This window comes from Solanum verrucosum, unplaced genomic scaffold, assembly GCF_900185275.1.
Source record: "Solanum verrucosum unplaced genomic scaffold, falcon-dt-bn FXZP01000282.1, whole genome shotgun sequence".
Classification (NCBI taxonomy): domain Eukaryota; kingdom Viridiplantae; phylum Streptophyta; class Magnoliopsida; order Solanales; family Solanaceae; genus Solanum; species Solanum verrucosum.
In genome coordinates, this window is record NW_026020198.1 from 272,535 (window position 1) to 293,762 (window position 21,228).

A 21,228-nucleotide genomic window follows, 5' to 3' on the forward strand; every position below is an offset into this window, starting at 1 on the left:
TAAATTTACCATATATTCTCAACAAGAGGTATAAACCAAATTAAGGGCCCGTTTGGTCATGCGATATGGTATCATGATATGGAATTATGAGATGAAATTGAAGGTTTGTTTGGACATGCGATATGAAATTTTTGTGTTGTATATTTTCTCATAAACATAAAAATCTCATAAGTTGTAAAACTATTAAAATAGCCCTAATTGTTTATTCAATCTTATCAAATAAACAAAAATTATAAAATCGCATAATAAATTATTACAAAGTTATTTGTTCTTCAGTTAAATAATTGTTTCATCTAACTTTAATTTAATTAAAAAAATTGAACATAAATTATACTTGATATGCTCATATATCTCAACTACTCTTACAAATAACCTATAAAGTAGAAAAAAAACATACATTAGTGAGTAAATATTAACTTAGAAGATAAATGCACTAAGATAAAAATTAACAAACATCACTAACTTCTAACTATTTACAAGAAAAATCAATAGTTAAATATTATTGAATAACGAAATTTTAAAAAGTTACCACAAGTTTGAGTCAAAAACACTTCTAATAAAATTTAATCAAAAAAATTATAACTAGTCCACTTGACTAAATATTAATAACTAATTGATCAAATTTTCCCAAGTCCTCAATCAATTGGACTTGATATCCTTCAGTTATGTGAACGAACATTTTGCAAATACTAAGATTAAAAAAGTGCGGCACCGCCAATGAAAATTGTCTTTTATCAATATTATGCTTAGTCATAAGATTAAGACCTTTTTTTTTATTATGAAAAATCAAAAAAGTATTACTCCCTTCGTTCTCATTTATATTCACCAAATGAAATTCTACTTTATCATTTATATTCATCAAATTTAAAGTGATAATAAATTTTATATTGGTGAGAATAATAAATTTTAAAAAGTAATGATGTGATTATAAATTTTATTTACATATGAAACAAATGGTTAGTAGATATAAATGTGGGGATGTTTTAACAAAATATAAACTCATGGATCAATTATTGTATTAAAATATCTCTAATCATGATATGGAATCACACATGGTGATTCCATATCATAGTTTTTGGAGAATATGGTATCACCTCTCATGATATGGAATCAGCATAAAATCGCATGTCCAACGCTTATTCCATCTCACGACATCATATCGTGATATGGTATCGCATGGCCAAACGCCTACTAAATCTCCCTTTTCTCTCGACCCAATAACAAAGGAAGATTTGATCCCTTGCAAGCATTAAAAAGAGAGATAACTAACTATCAAGTATGATAAGATGAAAACGATTTTTTTTATTTCATTTAAAGGCCTCGAATCAGAAAAATCAAATATTTTATGAGGAACAGTGTTTTACCTTTGCAGAATATCTATTTAGCGTAAATTCAAATTAATCTATATTTCGATTATGAAATGATAAAATAAAAAAGATAGAAAAGACCACACTAATAATGATTTCATGGCAGGGAAAATCTATTACTGTTGTATGGTGGAATGACTCATCATTACCATATAATCAAACAAATGAATCCACACGCACAAATCCCTTCAATCTTAGTACTTCCCTCCCCAAAAAAAAATTTAAAAAAAAATAAAAAATCTTCACTCATCATTTTATTTTTTCTCTTTATAAGATTCAAACCAAATGATTTACATTTGGAAAATCTGTCTCCACGAAGACCTATATACATGCAATTTTTAGCATGCAAATATAATTTCTACCACTTTCATCACTATAAAGAAAACATCCTCCATTACTACTTGTTCTTAATTTTCATAAAGTTAAAATAATAAGTGCTCCTACGCCCAACCACTTATATCTTTCTTTTTTTAACTCATAATTACCCACGACCACTAAAAGTATATAATTTCTTCTAGTTTTATTACCACACAATTATAACATTTTTGAAGTGATCGTGCATATAGCTTAACAACATACTTAGTAACTAAGCAAGTTCGGTTATTAAGTTTCTCGTTTATATCCTCCTTCGAATTCTTCTCGATAGAGAGATTCATTTATCGTGAAATTTTCGCGTTTTAAAATAATTATTTAGTAAATATCTTTTTCTTTTTAAAAAAATAATTTATCTTACATTTTATGGATATCTTAGATGATGGTTTAACGATTATTTTGAGTAAACTGGAAATTTATGATAAAACGTTAGATTATGGTTTAAGATTTTGTAAGTTATTTCGACATTAAATGATAATATGATATTTTACTTGTAAGATTAATAAATTCATGAATAATTACTAGACTCGAAACTGACGTTGCACGGAATGATAATGTTTGCAAAGGTTATATATATTTGTACAACTTCAAAGTAAGAGGGGAAATATTTAAATGATGACCTAATTAAAAACAAACATTTGCATAAATCGACTTCATTTATCATTCGTAGGTACACATTACATATCATGTTACTCTATTCATCAACGATAGCGACTTCAGAATTTTCAACTATTTTATTAGCTACTAAGTACTAGGTCACACCCTTGATCGATAATTAAATAGGTTAATGACACTAATTACACTCATGTCATGTCATGTACTTGGTAAACTATTGTTTAACTATATAAAAAAGGGAGAAAATTATGTTAAAAGAGGATGAGAAATCAATGTAGTAGCTAGGGTATAATTAAGGTGATAACATTATAAAACAATTAATTTTTTCTTTAATAATAATTGTTTCGTTTCTGTTGGAAAGAAGAGAGAAAAAAACAAAATTGTAAACTATTGATTAGATCCCGTGAATAAAAATAAATGAAACAAAAGGACAGCACACAAACAATAAAGAATAATTAAAGATGGTGTATTAATCTTAGCTTTTTTAAAGTGGAAAAAACATTCTGCAGTGATTTATATCCAAAAGAAGACTTTCGTCTTTGATTAACATGTGGAACAACAGCAAATTTCTAATATAAATGACTTGATTATATATAAATTAATAGATTGTGAGTTTAATAAATAAACTATTAGAGAAAAAGCAAAGAAATTAATTTCTTTTTGAGGGGGGGCCTTTACTAATCATTCTTGGAATATTTCAAGAAAATTTAGACCCACTTCTACTTTATGTCTGGCAGCAGGTGTTGACTAAGCACTTATGTTTTTTCTTAGAAAAAGCAACGATTATAAATCAAAGGCAAAATAAATAAAATAAAATACTAATAACAAAAAACTTCACGTAATCTGGTAAAGCATGCCTTACATATGCTAAAGGAAAACATAGAAAAAATTAGAAAGAAAATAAAAAGATAGTATAAAAAGATTCTTATTATAAACACATTTTAAATTAGTATACCATATAGAAACCTCAACAATTTAGTTGCTAATCATATCATATTCGGAAAGTTTTCCAAATTATCATAATCCCCATTTTTTTAGAATTTATGGATACAGTACAGAGCAAACGATACATAAGTTATATATCAGATACATAACTATAAACCAGATTCATACTGATTTATGTTTTAAATAATTGAGGTAATGTATCAACAATAACATTTGTATTAGATACATTATACACAAATAAAATTATAATTTAATAGAGTAGAGGTGAAGTGATGAGATATCCGAATGTTAAGGGAGGGGGGAAGAAAAAGAGATTTTTATAATAAATTGAAATGGTAGTATTTTTTTCTTAGAGATTATTTTATCTTAAGTCACACTGTCACAATAAGTTATTTCGAAAAATTGTCTAATTAAGCTCTTTTAACTGGTAAGTATGTTAGTCAATAAAATGGTTGATGCTAATGATAAAGTTAAATTTTGAGCATGCTATTTTTTTGTTGTACTGATTATTCATACGTGTGAATAATGAGATTTCACACGAAAAAAGAGCAGTGGAATACTTTAATTTTATGACAGTGGGGGAAGAAAGAAAAATCCAATATTGTATTCCTGAATTATACCAGAATGTTTTTGGCATAAGGTTGTTATAAGTCTTAAATGCTAATAATATATATATATCCTATTCTTTTGTTATTTCCTTTATAATGTCGGTAACATTCTCTTTTTTTTTTTTTAAATAATTATTAATACTAATACTGTTATTTATATTATTCACAAACAAAATAAAATAAAAATAATTAATAAAGAAAAGTTCCTATAGACAAGTATCTAGTATTGACAATTAAGTAATTGTTGCTCAGAATTTATGTATGAACTGAAGGTCGTTATTGAATTCATAACCTTCCAATAATAAATCTACCAGAATAAATGTCGATATATAGATATTTTTTAAGTGATACTGCTAAAAAGTGTATTAAAGCAAAAATAAGTAAAATGATATGGTGATAAAATATGTATAGTGCCATTAGATAGCTATTTAGCACAAACACATAATATGATAACATTAGAGAATACAAAGAATTATTTAATCCTATCAACTAAATACTGCCCTACATTATTTATGTAACTATTACTATTATTTCTTATCCTGTCAATCAAATATTATATCAGATTATACAAGATATATTGGATTAATGGTTTTAATAAGTTAGTTTACATGACTTGTAATGCCATCAAAGGTACGGTAGAATGAATATGGTCATTCTATCTTTAACCACATATTTCAGATTAGAATTCAATTTTCGTTTATAAAACACTTATTAATTTTAATGAATTTTACGTAATACAAACTTAAATTAATTGAATCTATTATCCTAAAACAAACTCGCAAGTAGGAAAGAAACGACAAAATATAACTATATAAGGGGCTTCTCGGCTTCGAATAATTTTCACTTTTTTGGATTTTTTTTGGGAATGTAGAATTGTTATAATTCTTTACAAAATCAAAGAATGTAAAATGAAATTCACAATTTTTCACTTAAAAATAATTTCAATTTCTATTCTTTGTTTTTTTTTTTTTTTTGATTTTTTAAAAGTGGGGGTTGAGAATTATAATAAAGTGACAGTTCAGATAGTCAATCAACTAATCAATTAAGAATACCTCGTATTCATATTCAAACATAACATCTACATATAACTATCATTTCCAACTTGAAAACAAATATTACTACTACACTATTTTTCTCCAAATCTTACATTTTCTATGTCCAAACGCTCAAAAATAAGGAGGGAAGTTGAGTTTTTGAAAATGGTTAGCATCTTTGATCTGAAAATAAATAAATTGCAGAATGAATGTAGGTGATGGGGTGGTGGGTGGGTTGTGAGGGGTGGGGGGGAGAAAGGTGTTGTACTGTATGAAGTGACTGGATGGGCAGGATGTCCTGCCCTTTGCCCCCCTCATATCAAATCTATCCAAAAACCCTCTCTGCCTTATGCTACTACTCCTACTGTTTAACATTTTCTTTTTCTTCCTTTTTTAAAAAAAATTTTCCCTTAAATTTTCTGTACAATTTTTTTTTCTTTTGATTACTGATATTTTATCTCTGTCCACTCTACAACCCCATTGGTTCTTTATTTCCCACTAGATTGAAGTGTCCCTCAACCCCGCCCCCCTCCACTTCTACTCCATTCTTTAATCTTGCCTTTTACTAGAATAAAAATAAACAAAAAGCCAAATATAACCTTTGCTCATGTTATTTTCTTCATTTATGGTTTAAATAAATACTTGGTGTTTCCATTAAGTTTGAGAAAAAACATACTTACAACTTAGGGAGTTGGGCATTTGGGCATTTTTTTCCTCTTTCTTTTGTCTTGGGTATATCTAAGCTTCTTTAAGAAAAAAAAGATTAATTTTTTTTGAAAAAAAAGAGCATATAGTATATGTGTAGTGAGATAGAATATCTATTTTACACAGATCCCTATGGCTATTTGGAATGCTGGGGTGCTATCCAACATTGCTTGCTGAAACTCATTCTCTTTGTTTAGTTTAAAAGGTCCAGTTTTTGTTCCTTTTTTAAGATTAAGGCGAATGAGAAACTTCAAAAAAGAGAGATTTGGGCTTTTTTCTTCACCTAGATTGAAGTGAAGTGAAGATTTCTTTTTCTTTTTTGCTTGTGTGATTGAGCATAAATATTTTCTTGGGGTTCTTAAGTTGTTGATGTGAATCTTGAAATTTTAAAGGTAAAAAAAACCCTTTCTTGTTTTGAAATGATTATTCTTAGTTCTCTCAATGATTGTGAACTGTCTTGAACTACAGAAAAGAAGAGAACTTTTTGCAACTTGCAAGAACCTCAACAACTGAATGAAGATGAAGTCTATGAATGATGATAGCAGAAGTAACAACAATAATAGTAGTAGTAATAATAATAATCATAACAGTGCAGCTGCTAATAGTAACTGGTTGGGTTTTTCTCTCTCACCCCACATGAAAATGGAGGTTACTAATTCTTCTGAAACTCAACATCTACATCAATTTGCTCAAAGTTTCTATCTTTCATCATCTTCTCCTCCTCCTCCATTGAATGTATCAACAACCTCTGCTCTCTGTTATGAAAATAACCCTTTTCATTCTTCCTTATCTGTGATGCCTTTAAAATCTGATGGTTCTCTTTGCATAATGGAAGCTCTATCAAGATCTCATGCTGATGGTTAGTTGAAGTTAACTTAATTTGTTTATAAAGTTTTTATCTTTTTCATTTTTCTAGTAACCCCTTTGACTAATCTTTGTTTTTTAAAGCTATGGTGCAAAGTTCTTCACCTAAGCTTGAGGACTTTTTAGGTGGTGCAAGTATGGGGAATAGTCAATATGGAAGTCATGATAGGGAGGCTATGGCTTTAAGCTTAGATAGTTTGTATTATCATCAAAATGAAGAAGAGATTCAAGTTCATAGTCATCATCCTTACTATTCTCCCATGCATTGTCATGGCATGTATCACCAAGAATCACTATTGGAAGAAACAAAACCAACTCAAATTTCAAACTGTGATGCTCAAATGACTGGAAATGAGCTGAAAAGTTGGGGACACTATGCTGAACAACATGCTATTGACCAACACATAAATGCCACCTGCAGCATGGTTGCTGCTGCTGCTGCTGCAGCAGCTGCTGCTGGTGGTACTTCTGGTTGTAATGATTTGCAGTCTTTAAGCTTGTCTATGAATCCTGGTTCTCAGTCCAGCTGTGTCACTCCAAGACAAATTTCTCCTACTGGACTGGAATGTGTAGCTGTAGAATCAAAGAAGAGGGCTTCTGGTAAAGTTGCTCAAAAACAACCTGTCCACAGGAAATCCATTGACACATTTGGTCAGAGAACTTCTCAGTATAGAGGTGTCACTAGGTCAGTACTCCATTTATTTTAATATTTTGGTTTGTGGGGTTTACTATTTCTCATGTTTTTGAGGGGTATACAAGGTGTTTGTCATTTTCTTGTTATTCAAATGTGAATATTGGTTGCTTCCAATTGGAAAGACTTGCCTTTTTCTTGATTTCTTGATCTTTATATTTACTTTACTGTAAGTTTTTCAAATGACATTGTGTTAATATGATTTCAACCAGACATAGGTGGACAGGTAGGTATGAGGCACATTTATGGGATAATAGTTGCAAGAAGGAAGGGCAGACCAGGAAAGGGAGACAAGGTTAGCTAATATATGAATCTTTTAATCAATCAACACTAATTTGTTTGGTTATATTTTGCTCTTTGACTGCCTATTCTTATGGCCCCATTCTGTTCATAGTCTGACTAAATTTATGAATTTTTGTCATGTATCTGCTTGTTGTGGGGATATGCTAATCTAATCAACTCCACCTTATTTCAGTTTATCTTGGTAAGTAACATTGTCAACATCAAAATTTCAAGAAACATGCTTTTATACTCTTCACTTAGCACTAAACTAAAAAAATAATGTGGAATATAGGTGGCTATGATATGGAAGAAAAAGCTGCAAGAGCATATGATCAAGCTGCACTAAAATATTGGGGTCCTTCAACTCACATCAATTTCCCAGTAAGTTTTGTTAATTAGTACTCAATTCTTGTTACTACAATATCTAATGCCTTTAACTAACAGAAACAACCATTTTCTTTGCTCCTTTTTATAGTTGGAAAATTATCAGAAAGAGCTTGATGACATGAAGAATATGACCAGGCAAGAATATGTTGCACATTTAAGAAGGTGAGTTTTGTTATTACTCATAATTAGTCTTATATTCTTGTGTTTTTATTATTAGTTTGTGTTGAATACTTTTGTCTTCTTGTCATTGTCATTATACAGGAAAAGTAGTGGATTCTCAAGAGGTGCTTCTATTTACAGAGGAGTGACAAGGTATACTTCAAATTTCATATGAATAAATATTGTCTTAAACAACATATTCAGTGTACGCAAAACTTATCCCTACCTTGTGCGTTAGTACTAATCATTCTTTTATAACAGGCACCATCAACATGGAAGATGGCAAGCTAGAATTGGAAGAGTTGCTGGGAACAAAGATCTTTATCTTGGCACTTTTAGTAAATTCTTGCAAACTCTTTTACATTGATTTAGTCTTTTAAACTTTTAGTATTATTTATATAATTTCATTATAAATAACTAGTAGTAATAAGAGTGTCTTTTCTTTTTGGTACCATATAGTATCTTTTTTAGCCACTACTAGTAATGCTTGTCAAAGGCTGACTATATACTGGGTGGGACTGAAAAACTTTTCCAAAAGCTGTTTTCTTCCTTGTGATCACATAATAAAGAGAAAGAAAAGTTCTTTATCATCAATTTGTATGGTTCACTAAAACTGTCAATTTTGATGTTCATAGGCACACAAGAAGAAGCAGCAGAGGCTTATGATGTTGCTGCAATCAAATTCAGGGGTGTAAATGCTGTGACAAACTTTGACATATCGCGATACGACGTTGAAAAGATCATGGCTAGTAATACTCTGCCTGCTGGTGAATTAGCTAGGAGAACTAAAGAAAGAGAGCCAATTGAATACAACAACAATAACATAGAAGGTGTTGGTGGTCACAAGAATGAGGAATGTGTTGACAACAACAACAATGGGAATATCACAGATTGGAAAATGGTGTTATATCAAACATCTAATCCTTCATTAGGATTGAATTATCGCAACCCTACATCATTCTCCATGGCATTACAAGATTTGATTGGCATTGATTCGATGACTAATTCAAATAACCATCATGCCACAATTCTTGATCATGAACAAAACAAGATTGGTAACCACTTTTCAAATGCTTCATCTTTGGTAACTAGTCTTGGTAGTTCAAGAGAACCAAGTCCTGATAAAAGTGCTACTGCTGCCTCATTAGTCTTTGCTAAGCCTACAAAATTCGCCGTCCCAACGGCAACTAGTGTCAATGCTTGTATTCCCTCAGCTCAATTAAGGCCTATTCCAGTCTCCATGGCTCACCTACCAGTCTTTGCAGCTTTGAATGATGCATGAAAAATTGCTTTTTTTGGTTACATGTTGTAACTTGTGTTTCTTTTTTTTTTGTATGAACAAGAAAAAGAAATTGGTAGTGGTTGGTTGAAAAAAGGAAAAAGAAAACAAAGGAAGTTGTCGGATTTTAGCTAGTATTTTTATATATTTTTTTCCTAATTTTGAATGTAAGTGGATGACTTTAGGGTACTAATGGACAGACTAGGTGGAGGGGCCAAGTTACCTGTCTATGGAAACTTTTTCAAACTCAAAAAAATGAAGGTAATTAGTAGTACGTGTTACTCTTAGTTTAGTTTTGTACCTGCATTGACGTTCAACTAATATGAGTAACTTCGTTTTCTCTAATACGAGTTGTACTTATTAGTCCATCACTATTAAGTTTTATGTTGTTAAGGAAGGTCTAATCTCATGGTGAAATTTAAAGTAGTAAAATGAGATAATTCAAGATGACCCCATTTTATTATTGAATCTACTTTTATCTTTCCTTTGTGGATTCTTTGATCAAGTACAAAAAACTAATTACTCAATGTTTGTTTTCACAATAATACAAATGCAAAAGAATAAAGAAAAGGTATATCCTTTGACCAAATTATGGCATTCTCATATTGATAACACCATCATTCCTATATCTTTTTCTTTTTATTCTTTTTGAGCTAAAGGCAACAAACATTCCCTCTCATATTTCAGAAAGTGTTGGAAAGAGGGAGATTCTTGGATTGAATTTTTTTATTTTAAGGATTTATAAGTCATAATTAGTTACAACTTTGTCTCCTTTTATATGAGCCATATAGCTTAGTTTAAAAAAAAAATCACTTTAGCTTTTTCATAGTGTGGTACCTAAAAGCAAATTCATGTCTTGATGAGTTGATGTGGCACTAATTAAACCTATTGATTTTTTAATAATTGATCTTTGTTAATTATTTTTTCTCACACGTGTGAATGTGCCTTTTTGAGCAAAAATTACCATTGAGAAAGTTTGAGTAATATTAGTAAATTTTGTATTATTAGAGACAAAGAGGAAATGATGCCATGAAAGCAGGAATATGTACCAAATAAAGTTAATTTTTGCTTCTTGTTTAAAATTTCATTCGTTTCCAAACAAGTAGTGTTTTTAGCTTTGACACGCTACATACTCATTTCTACAATTGAAGTGTGTTTTACTAATTACTAATTTACCCTTAATTACATGTTTTAAAGAAATAAGTGATTTTTTAATGATGCTCCCTTTATTACTACTTACTTGTCTATTTTTTATTAGAAAATCTAAAATAGTGACACATAAATAGAAACAGATGGTATATTAAAACTAATGTAAATTTGATGAACATCATTGATTTCATCATTAATTATGAGTTAAAAGAGGGAATTAATGGTTAGTTGATTCATAGTAAGTGCATGTTTGAGTAATTAATGTGATACTATATGTTTCAAAATTAGGACAATGTTAGATACTGCATGGAGAGTACAAAAATGGTCCAAAAGTTAAAGAGTGGACCCAAAATGAAATGAGAATTGACAAGGTGGGTATAGTGTACTGATCTTCATAATCATGATGTTATTGTTCTATCCTTATCAATAACTTCATTAGCTGGCCATAATTGCGCATAAACTTTTTAAGTAGGGTATTAATTAAGTGCCTACAAGAACTAATTTATAAATCAACACTTTGTGGTTTATACAGTAAGAAACTTAATATATACTACTCTCTATGTTTCAATTTATTTGATAGAAAATTTTAAAAAATAAACAAGACTTGTGAATCTTGTAATCTTAAACTAAAGATATACCGTATATGTCAAGATAATGAATAATAAAATAAAGATTTTCCTATAAGGGAGAAGTTTTAAAAGCAAATTAAAAAGGAAAGTAACAAAAACAAATTTAAACAGAAGGAAAATATTTGTTTTAAAGGTCATTTGAGCAAAATCTTGAAGCAACAATGAGGTTATCTCCCTATTATCTATAGGTTATAAGATCGAGTCGTGAAATTAGGCATCGATTATGTAAGGAGCAACATACTATCTATATTATATTACATCATTTGAAGGAGGGTGTAACTTTTCTTTGAACCGAATCTGTCGTGTGATACTTCATGCATCAGATTGTCCTTTTTAGATAATACTTAAATTTTAATTATTAAGAAACATTTATTTGTAACTAATTTAAATCTATGAAAGAATAGGTTATATTAAACTACTTCCATAAACTATATAGTTTATTTATATTTAAAATCCATCCAAAATTAAAAATGGAAAAAAAGATATAGAAGTGGGTGAAGAGGAAAATATGAAGAGAGTACATAATAATTGAATGGTCAATGAATAAAAAAAGGCATATAATAAGGAGGGAATATGTATAATTGATTAATTTTCTTGTTGAAAGGTCATTGTAATGGTCAAAAGGATTGAATTTTTTTGTGGAAAAAATGGGAAAGTAAATTTGGATACTTCTAAATTCTATATATAATAACCAAAAGCTAATATACTAAAAATAATGTGATTTGAAGTTTGTCACCTTTTGGTTTATAGTCAAAAACAATGATTACTTAATCGGTTGTGGACAGCTATGTAGTATAATTAATTAAAGCTAAACCACTATCACTGTGTATTATGTAAGACAGCGGTTAATCAGCTAATCAACTATTTTTTCCCTCCATGCAATGTTTACTTCAAAAGTTACTACAATAATATCCTTAGAAAGTCACGTAATTTTGTTTTATAATTCAAAAAACATTTAAATTAGTGTAGTACTTTTATCTGATGAGAGATCGATAAAAATATATAACTTTTTTAATGAAATTTTGTAAGAAACATTATCGACAAGCCAATTTCAATATATGTTTTTAATATATATAAATACTAGATGGTTATTTTTGTTTAGGCTGACAATGTAAAATTATTATTTCACAAAGAGGTCACGTAAAGTAATATACATAAAACAAATTCATTAAGTGTGAGATTTGGCAACATAAAAAAGTCAAGCTATAATATGTCTTTTTCTTTTAAATAATTGTTAATGTCCGCATCACTTTAACACTTCAATTAATTTCACAGATATCTATCATCTCTTACCAACAATAAGTATCAGATAACTCTATCCACTAAACCTATACCAAATGGAAAAAAAAACCACATAATATTTTTATCTCTACAGCGATTTGAGCCTTTGGGTGCAAAGTGTAAAAAAATCATTTATTAGTATATATAATTTAAATCCTATAGTTTTAATTGGGATTACCAGAAATTGTACTTCTATCCAATTTTTTATAAGTTAAATCCTATAGATTTAATTCAGATTGCCATAAACTGGTCTTCTATCCAATTTTTGAAAATAAAGTTAAACAAATTATAAGGGTAAGATAAATTAATTAATGGATATATAGTACAAGAAAATGACCTTACATCCAAAATTATTCAAAACTCAAACATTAGTCCATAAACAAAAATGTATGCGGCAAAGCGGACCACAAAATCAATTTATTTCATTTGAGGACCACGTAAAACTGAATAAAGCAAGTGAAAGTCCAGTAGTAGTAATTTATTATTATACATAACTTTACAACCATATCTTATACATGCTCAAAGATTTAAGAAGATTTTCTTTCAAAATATTTTATTTTAAAAAAAAAAATCATAAGAAAAAACAAAGAAAAAAACGAAACCGTACAATATGGCAGCTGGTAAAGCATGGGACAATTCTACTATACAAAATATGTTGATTCGTTTTCGAAGAGTTAATAACACTAAGTAGATATTCAGAAAAGGACTATGATATGATGAGGCTAAAATATATAATATATATATAATGTTCCCTCTAGAGGGGCCTTGTTTCCTACCATGAAACTGTTTTTTTATTTTAAAAAAAATAATATTATGTAAATATATTGTTGAATTTTGTTGCAAGAAAAAAAAAATGGTCCCTCTTTATTTTATTTATTTGGTAGTACGTAAGTCCCCATTTCCACGTGAAAATTGGCAGAACAAAAACTCTTAAATTTGGATGTGTGACATTATTGTTTCTATGCCAAACTAAGAAGGCTTTTACATTATTGGTAAGTTTACTAGATTGCTTTTTGGCTAGGTTAAAAGTTAAACCCTAGGTGAAAAAAACAAATGTAAATCTATGGTTCAGGTACTTTTCTAGTCCCTTTTTATTGGTAGAATAGAATAAAGTTGGAGTAGAAAATAAAATTTATTCTATATTTTGTATAGTAATTATAAATTCAGAATAATTTTAGAAGTGGTTTGGGAAGGTTCACATTAGAGTTTGACTATAATTCAAATTTGCGCCTCCGCACAAGGTCTATTTAAGGGAAGCGTTTCCTATTAAAGATTTTTTTTTTCATAGTCAGAACTCGAAATCGAGACCGCTAATTAAAAAGGAGCAACTTCATCCATTGCAACCTAAATAATGACTCAATAAACAAATTAATATTTTCTGAATTTAGTAATTCACGATTTAATAAAGAAATTGTATATACATGGTTGGACATGGCTTTTTAGTATATACATGGTTAACACAAATCAACTCACCGTACTTTTGAAGATATGAATATATATGTATTTCACAACGAAAATATTATATTCAATTGGACCCTAAAATTCCATCGCTACTGTCCCCCAGTTCAATATATGATTTGGCAAACAAAATTAGTTTAATTTTTTTTTTGTCGTTCACATAAACAAAAGATCATTTATTAGTGTTCCAACTAGTGGAGTACTAATTAGTGAGACTTTTATGGAGAAATATAAATGAAAGTATAAGAGACAAAATAGAAACTTGTAAATATTCGTTCATTTATAATCAAAGTTTTAGAGATCGAATTTAAAAATTAAAAGATTAGGTGGAAGCCAACCTATATGCAAGAGGATGTCAATGCTAACCATGCATACCCTTCTCAATTAACTCTACTCATGTTTAGCACCTCACTAAGATAATTTTACTAGATCGATTTTCACCACTAAGTGAATTATTAAACTTCTTATAATTTCCAACCACACCCTTAATTAGCTCAACTGATCACGCGTAACATCTCACTAAGGTAACTTTACTAGATCGATGTTATTCATTTACAACTAAGTGCATTATAACGCTCTTTCTAATTTTCAAAAATGAAACTGAATTTACATAAATCAAACTTCAAAATAAGTATCAAACACTAGGCGGAGAACCAAAAAAATAGTTAGATTTATACTTATAGGCACACGATGGTGAAAAGAGTAATTGTGAGCAGTGGCGTCGAAAAATTACGTTGTATATATATACATGTCAAAATCTAATTTAAAAGATATATAGTTAAAGCTAGTCACTCTTGACAAAAGTTATGTCTTTGGTGCAGTGGAAATAGATGTCCATTTGAATGAAGGAGTTTCAGGTTCAAACTCCAAATAATATAATATTTTTTTGTTTTATTTTGACAATCACACACCATTTTTTTGGACACTCTTAATAAAATTTTTGACTCCGCCACTGATTGTGAGTACTTTAGACAAAGGGAAAGATAGAAGAAAAATGATCATTAAAGAGTGAGAAGTAAAGAGATAGCTACAATTGGGGAGGTATGTCCTGTCTCCAAAACAAAAGGCCGTAAATATGAACCCCTTATTCTCCAATTCACCATTTATGAATGCACAGTGTTAGATCAGTTTCTTCAATTTTTTTCACCAGTACTCAGGTCCCCCCCTCCTTGTGTGATCAATGCTAATTATTTACATAATGATGTGTTTTCGTAAATTCAAAATTTAAAATTTATGAATTTTGTAACAATCTTAAGTTAGCTTACTATAATAGGTAACTAATTTTATGGTCAAATATATATTTAAATATGTATAAGGGAATTTTCGGGTGGGCGTATAAAAGTAACTTATAAGTCATAAGTAGATGATATTCTACTTTTAATTTTTGACTTATTTTAAAACTTTTTTGGCCTAAAAATGGGTGCTTAAAAGCATTTTATAACTTTTCTAAATACTTCCTACTTAAAAGTCAAAAACATCTAAAAATAAATATAAGGACATTAAAACTGTGTACAAATTACTTTCTCTAGACTTCACTTTTGAGCTATACTAGTTATTTTGTTATTATTATTGTATATAATGTGCGCATAAACGAGTGATTTATAAATATAACCTTAGAGGGGGATGGTTTGAAATTTTTATCCAGCTTGCTTCATGGGCGTACCTTCAAGTTTTACATGTTTACATTATAATGCAAATGGAAGTTAGAAATTCAAGATCTATCCATTATCAATATAATTTCTATAAAATCTACTGAAAGCCCGTAAATGATACTCTAAATTTGCCTTTACATTTAGGCTTTTCGCAGTCACGACGTAGACACATGTAGTGGCATATAGATAATAGCAAGTCGAACATGCATCATTATCAAAATTTATATACTATTATATAAAAATATTATATGCAAATATGCAATATATAAAATAAAAAGTAATTTTCATATGTATATACTAAATGTTAAACATCCTTAATAAAATTTTTGACTTGATTCGAATCTTAAAGGACTGAGGTAATTGTTCTCAACATTAGACAAATAGCATAGCGCAACGAAAACGAACAAATTAAATAACCTATTTACTACCCACTGAAAAATAAGGCAGAGTTATCAAGCAACAATAATGACTCAATGAGTACATGTTTTTATTGGTCCATTGTCCACTACAGGGTGTGTTTGGTACGAACGGAAATGTTTTTTCTTAAAAAATAAGTGCATCTATTTTTTATTTTTTATTTTTTATGTTTAATGTGTATATAAAAAATATTATTTTAAATTTATTTATATATAATTTAGACAAGGGATTGGATTGTGAGTGGGTGGGGAGGGGGTGTGGGTTATGAGGACAATGATAGAGATAAAATGAGTTGGATGGTAAGGACAATACAATCAATGTTGAATATTATTTGTAAAACTGTTTTTCCTACTTTTATTAAGAAAGTCAATTTTTTTAAAATAACTTAATTTTGCTGGAGAAAATATTTTGAAAAATTTGACCTATCAAATATGAGAAAATCAAAAAATAAAATTCTTTCTGTTGGACCATACCAAACACCCCCTAGTATAATATGTAATAACATCTACCAAATACTTAACCATAAATCTTAAAATTAGTAGTAGTAAACTATAGATATTTTCAGCAAAAAAAAAACGTAGATAAATAAACGATCAAAAATAGTTTTTTTTCCCACATAAATTAAAGGTCCACTAAAGGTGCATTCCCAATGCAAATTGTCTGAGTATGGGTAGCTAAATTCAAACATTAGGTAATTGGTATCTTTGTGACAAAAAAGAAAAAAGCACCATTTATATGATATTTTTGCAGACTCATGGTACACTACCTCTGCATAGTAATTAATTTGTAATATAGTACCATTTTGATTTTTGCGGGGTACCATACACTAATCGTACTCCTTATTTCGTTACAGCCATGTAACAAAATAATATCTGTGAGGAATTACCCTCACGTTGTTTCAGACCTATGATAAGATCAATTTGTTTTGTGCCGCATTTATTTTTTCTTTTAAAATATTAATTATGCCAAAAATTTAATAATAATCAAGAAAATAATCATTGGGTGGGGGTGGGGGGATACTACTCTTTTGAAATTTTTAGTAAACATGAAGAGTTGTAGCATTATCATGTATGGGTAGATTAGTACATTGGAAAATAGTACTCTTCCATCTTTATTGAAGTGGCACATTTAAAATTTAGAGATTCAATTTTAAATTTTGATTTTGTGAAAAGTACATATAAATAATAATATCTGATAATTTGAAATATCAAAAAATATATATTGATTCTCAAAATTTCAATTGTACCACATAAAAAATTAAATTAAAACATAGAAATTAACATGCAATAACATCAAAGGACACTTATTTTTTGTAATAATTTTTTTCTTTATTTTATAAGTATATAAGTACTACGAAATGAGGCGGACCCCAAGCTTAGAAGTTTGGAGGGTCTAAATTAATTTGTTTAGAGGTTCACAAGTTAATATACATAAATTTATTTAATTTTCTAATACAAATATAAGGTCTATGAAAAAGCTAATGGATTCGTCCGAACTCATGAACTTCACCTAGCTCCGCCTCTGATAAATTAAATCCTCATCTCTTATTTATGAGCAACAAAAAAAAGAGGGAAATTATTAAAGGAAAAGGATTGAACAGTAGAGGAGACAAATGACGTTAATTGGGCCGTACTGATCTGAAAAATCCGACATGTCCACATCCCCAAATCTAGTTGCAAATCTCTTTTTCTGTCCTTGCTTTTGTCATCACAAATAGACGCGGAGTCAGAAATTAAAGTTTATGAATTTGGATTTTCGAGAATCTAAATTTATTGAGTTTTAAATTAATAACTTATACATATTCAATAGATTTCTTACTACAAATACAATGTTTGAACCAAACAATTTTTGTGGGAGCACGGGGAATCCTACTAGCTTAGATAATTGATTTCATAAATTTTTACTTTGTTGGTGAGGGTTCGAATCTTCACATCCGAATCCCTCTACGATTTCCTTTTCCCCTACCCCAAAATGGGCTGGGCCTGGTGAATTTTACAAAGATCCAAAACCATTGCAAATAATAATGGGCTGGACTCAGGTGCTCGATTCTAGGCCCAGTCTCTTACGTTTGGACGGACCTTGGGTTGGGATTTGTGTAAATGTATCGATAAGTGAATATCAATGATCAAGAGGTTATAAGCTTCAATGACTACTAGTATAGTAATTAAATCCGCAAACAAAGTCTCATATTAATAGCTTAAAAAATATAGAAATTACATATAAATGGTAGTAACGATAATCTTTAATTAACTTGATTGTATTAGCCAACACTAAAATACGAGTATATAGTTTGTTGTTTTCCAATACGTATAGCTCATAGTGTTTATACATGGAATATTCGAAGGCAAATCTGCATGACTATTACTATGGATTCACGTGACTATAGTAGCTTTTGATTGTATGGTATTGTGTTAATTTAGGGAAGATTTACAAAAATGATCTTGGAGGATGGATTGTCTTGACTTTTAATTTGACCTCGCTTTCCCATGAACGAAACATAAAGTTTAACTAATTTTGATTTCCGATGTTGAAGGTTTGGCAATGAGGTAAGTCAGAAGTTCAAAACTACTCATTTTCACGATCACTGGAGGTAATTTTTTGAATTATTTAAGATTATAATAGGATCAAAATAAATTTTACAAATTAATTTATGTAGAATTTGGTATCATGTAAATAGACATTAGATTATTAGATCCAAATGATTTGAAAACAAAATGTAGTAACTCAACCCTCCTTAATTATATCCAAATTTGGTACTGTAATTCTAACACTATCGACCAATGTGAATAAATGTACATGCTTCTCAATCACCAAAAAGTTTCAATATCTTCACCCAAGAATTGCATGCAAGGCCATGCAGAAAGCACAATAATCACAACAAAATTATGTTGTTTGCTAAATTCTCATGGCTACTCCTAGCAGTATTATTATTACCACACCAAACTCCAAGAACAACAACTCAGATGTTTTCGTCTTTCTAACTCCAAGAAAATACAGTATTCGATATTCATATTAGGAGTACTTTACATATTCTGAATTCGTACAATATAAGATTCATTGAAGACGAAACCACGCTTATTGTCTTGATTTCTTTCATAATCAGTAATCAAATTTGAGACTTCTTATAAAGGATAAATGGTGGTGAATCCGATACATTCCAACACAATGTTTGTTGGTGTAATTAGGGGTAAAACTACAATTACTTCAGCCACATATTCGACAGAAACAATAGATTTAGCTCAAACCTTGTAATCTATATTTTAAAATTCATTTAATATGTATAATTACTTTTAGTTTACAAAGTTTTAGTAATCTGTATTTTCTAAAATTCAAAACATATACTTAAAATTCTAATTCCGCCTCTGACTAACTGAGTAGGTTCATTTTACTCATCCTTGGCATTACCATAAAGAGGAGCTCTGCACAAACTTCTTGATGGGTAAAAATTAAATTTAAAAATGTCTTGAAAATGATTAGTCTTGTTCATGGTTGTCGATGGAATTATTGTTTTACAGCAAAGAAAAAAAAGAAAGTAACATTCTTAATTATATCAATCTAGTGCTAATTAAACTGCAGCCTTATTACTGCTAGCTTTTAATTACTATATTATTCTTAAAAGGAAAAGCTTAATTATTATACTCGTGTTCTGCGCATGCTTCCTACCTCTCACATTAATATTGGTTTAATTTGCATGGGTTCTTTAATTACCTTTACTTCTTTTTACATACCAACGTAGGATTCAAGTTAGCTATGACAATTCACAAGTACGCGATAGATATCGAATTATTATATTTGAATCAAAAAAATTATATATTGCAATTTCTGCTTTATGATATTTGGCATGTTTTTAAAAACTTTGGTATTCGGTATATTTTTTAAAAATTACTGAATACCATATTGAGTATATAATTATAAATACAGCTTATATATATTATTATCATTCTAACAAATTTAAAAATTAGTATTAGTACAAATCTAAATATTTAGATGTTTGGACTTTGACTACAGTTCTATCTTGATTGAAATGTCATTTTTGAGTAATTAGTTAACAGAGAAAATTACTTTTACTTTATTTTAAATATTTCTATATGTTTAAGCGGGTGTTATTATGATATAATTGAGATGTCTCTCGAAAAGGCAAAGTTATAATTATTTATTAACAAATTATGACTTTCAAAATCATATCATACTGTGCCATGCTCACCCTAATCGTAAACACAACCCTTAATAAGAAGTGTCATATGACATTGCTTCAAAATAATACTCTACTTCATGGCTAATATATATATATATATATATATATATATATATATATATATCGTATCACCGATACTTCTAGCAAAAAATATATCAAAGAGTTAATGTTGCACTACTAGAAATTTAAAGTTTATTAGAAGTTTGATCTAAAATTTCTTTAAAATTATTTTTCTATGATTATATCAGTAGAAAATAAGTAATAATTTGTGAACACCCCCCCCCCCCCCCCTCCCCCTAATTAATCTGAACCATAGGGGTGGGGGATCCAACTTTTCATAAACAGTATTGATGACAAAGCTTCTTTTGGAGATTAATAATGTTATTATTATGTTAATATAGAAAAGGGATTGGAGTATGGAGTAAAGCAAAGCATGAAGTGATTTTCTTAATCTAGAAATTGATTATGTTTAAAGTTAAAGAATCTGATTAGGTACATATAAGCTTGCTTTATTAGAGATTCTTCTATCTAACCCATCATTACTAATTGGGCAGGACCACAATCTTTGTGAGAACTCAAAATTAAAGGCCCACTCCCCAAAAAAAGCCCATTATATGCCGCATGCGGTTTGCCTATTGCATTTTCGAGTTTTTACATGGTTTTAATTATGACATTTTAATCACTAAAATGTTAAGAAAATAAACTCAAAATAACAATAATGAAAATGAAAAAAAGACAAAACAGTAGAACTTTGGTTGAAACATAGTCATCCCAATGTTTCATTCAAACTAAGTCATGTTTTAATTAGATACTCTTAATAAAGTGTTCCAATCAGATACTCTTGGTTGATTTTTAAAAACAATTTTTTGCGTGTTTTCATTTGTCTATTAGATAGTTGAATCAACCACATAAAATATGTCATCTTCTTTAATTACATGCAATAACCTCAAGAAAGAATGCATGAGGTTTTAAGGCTTATATGGCTGAATGCATAAAATTAAAGAAAATAACATATTAGTAAATGAACCAGTACACACGCAAGAAAAATAATAATCAAAATTTGAACCAAAAATATCTAATATAAATACTTTATTACGAGTTGATTTATTAAACTGAAACAAAGATTAATTTTTAGTGTC

The 21,228-nt window shown here is 29.2% G+C and overlaps 2 protein-coding genes across 2 annotated transcripts in view; one reads left to right on the forward strand and one right to left on the reverse strand.

Annotated features, from left to right (window-relative positions):
- LOC125829951 (G-type lectin S-receptor-like serine/threonine-protein kinase At4g27290) overlaps nucleotides 1-21,228 on the reverse strand; it is a 320,066-nt gene that overhangs the window by 159,099 nt on the left and 139,739 nt on the right. The window lies entirely within an intron of this gene.
- On the forward strand, nucleotides 5,655-9,356 carry LOC125829956 (AP2-like ethylene-responsive transcription factor ANT). The gene is made up of 10 exons (XM_049509184.1): nucleotides 5,655-6,038; nucleotides 6,115-6,505; nucleotides 6,595-7,195; nucleotides 7,414-7,496; nucleotides 7,677-7,685; nucleotides 7,776-7,864; nucleotides 7,959-8,032; nucleotides 8,132-8,182; nucleotides 8,291-8,367; nucleotides 8,665-9,356. Exons 2-10 carry the CDS (start codon nucleotides 6,160-6,162, stop codon nucleotides 9,309-9,311), a joined length of 1,977 nt encoding a protein of 658 aa, XP_049365141.1. The 5' UTR covers nucleotides 5,655-6,038; nucleotides 6,115-6,159; the 3' UTR covers nucleotides 9,312-9,356.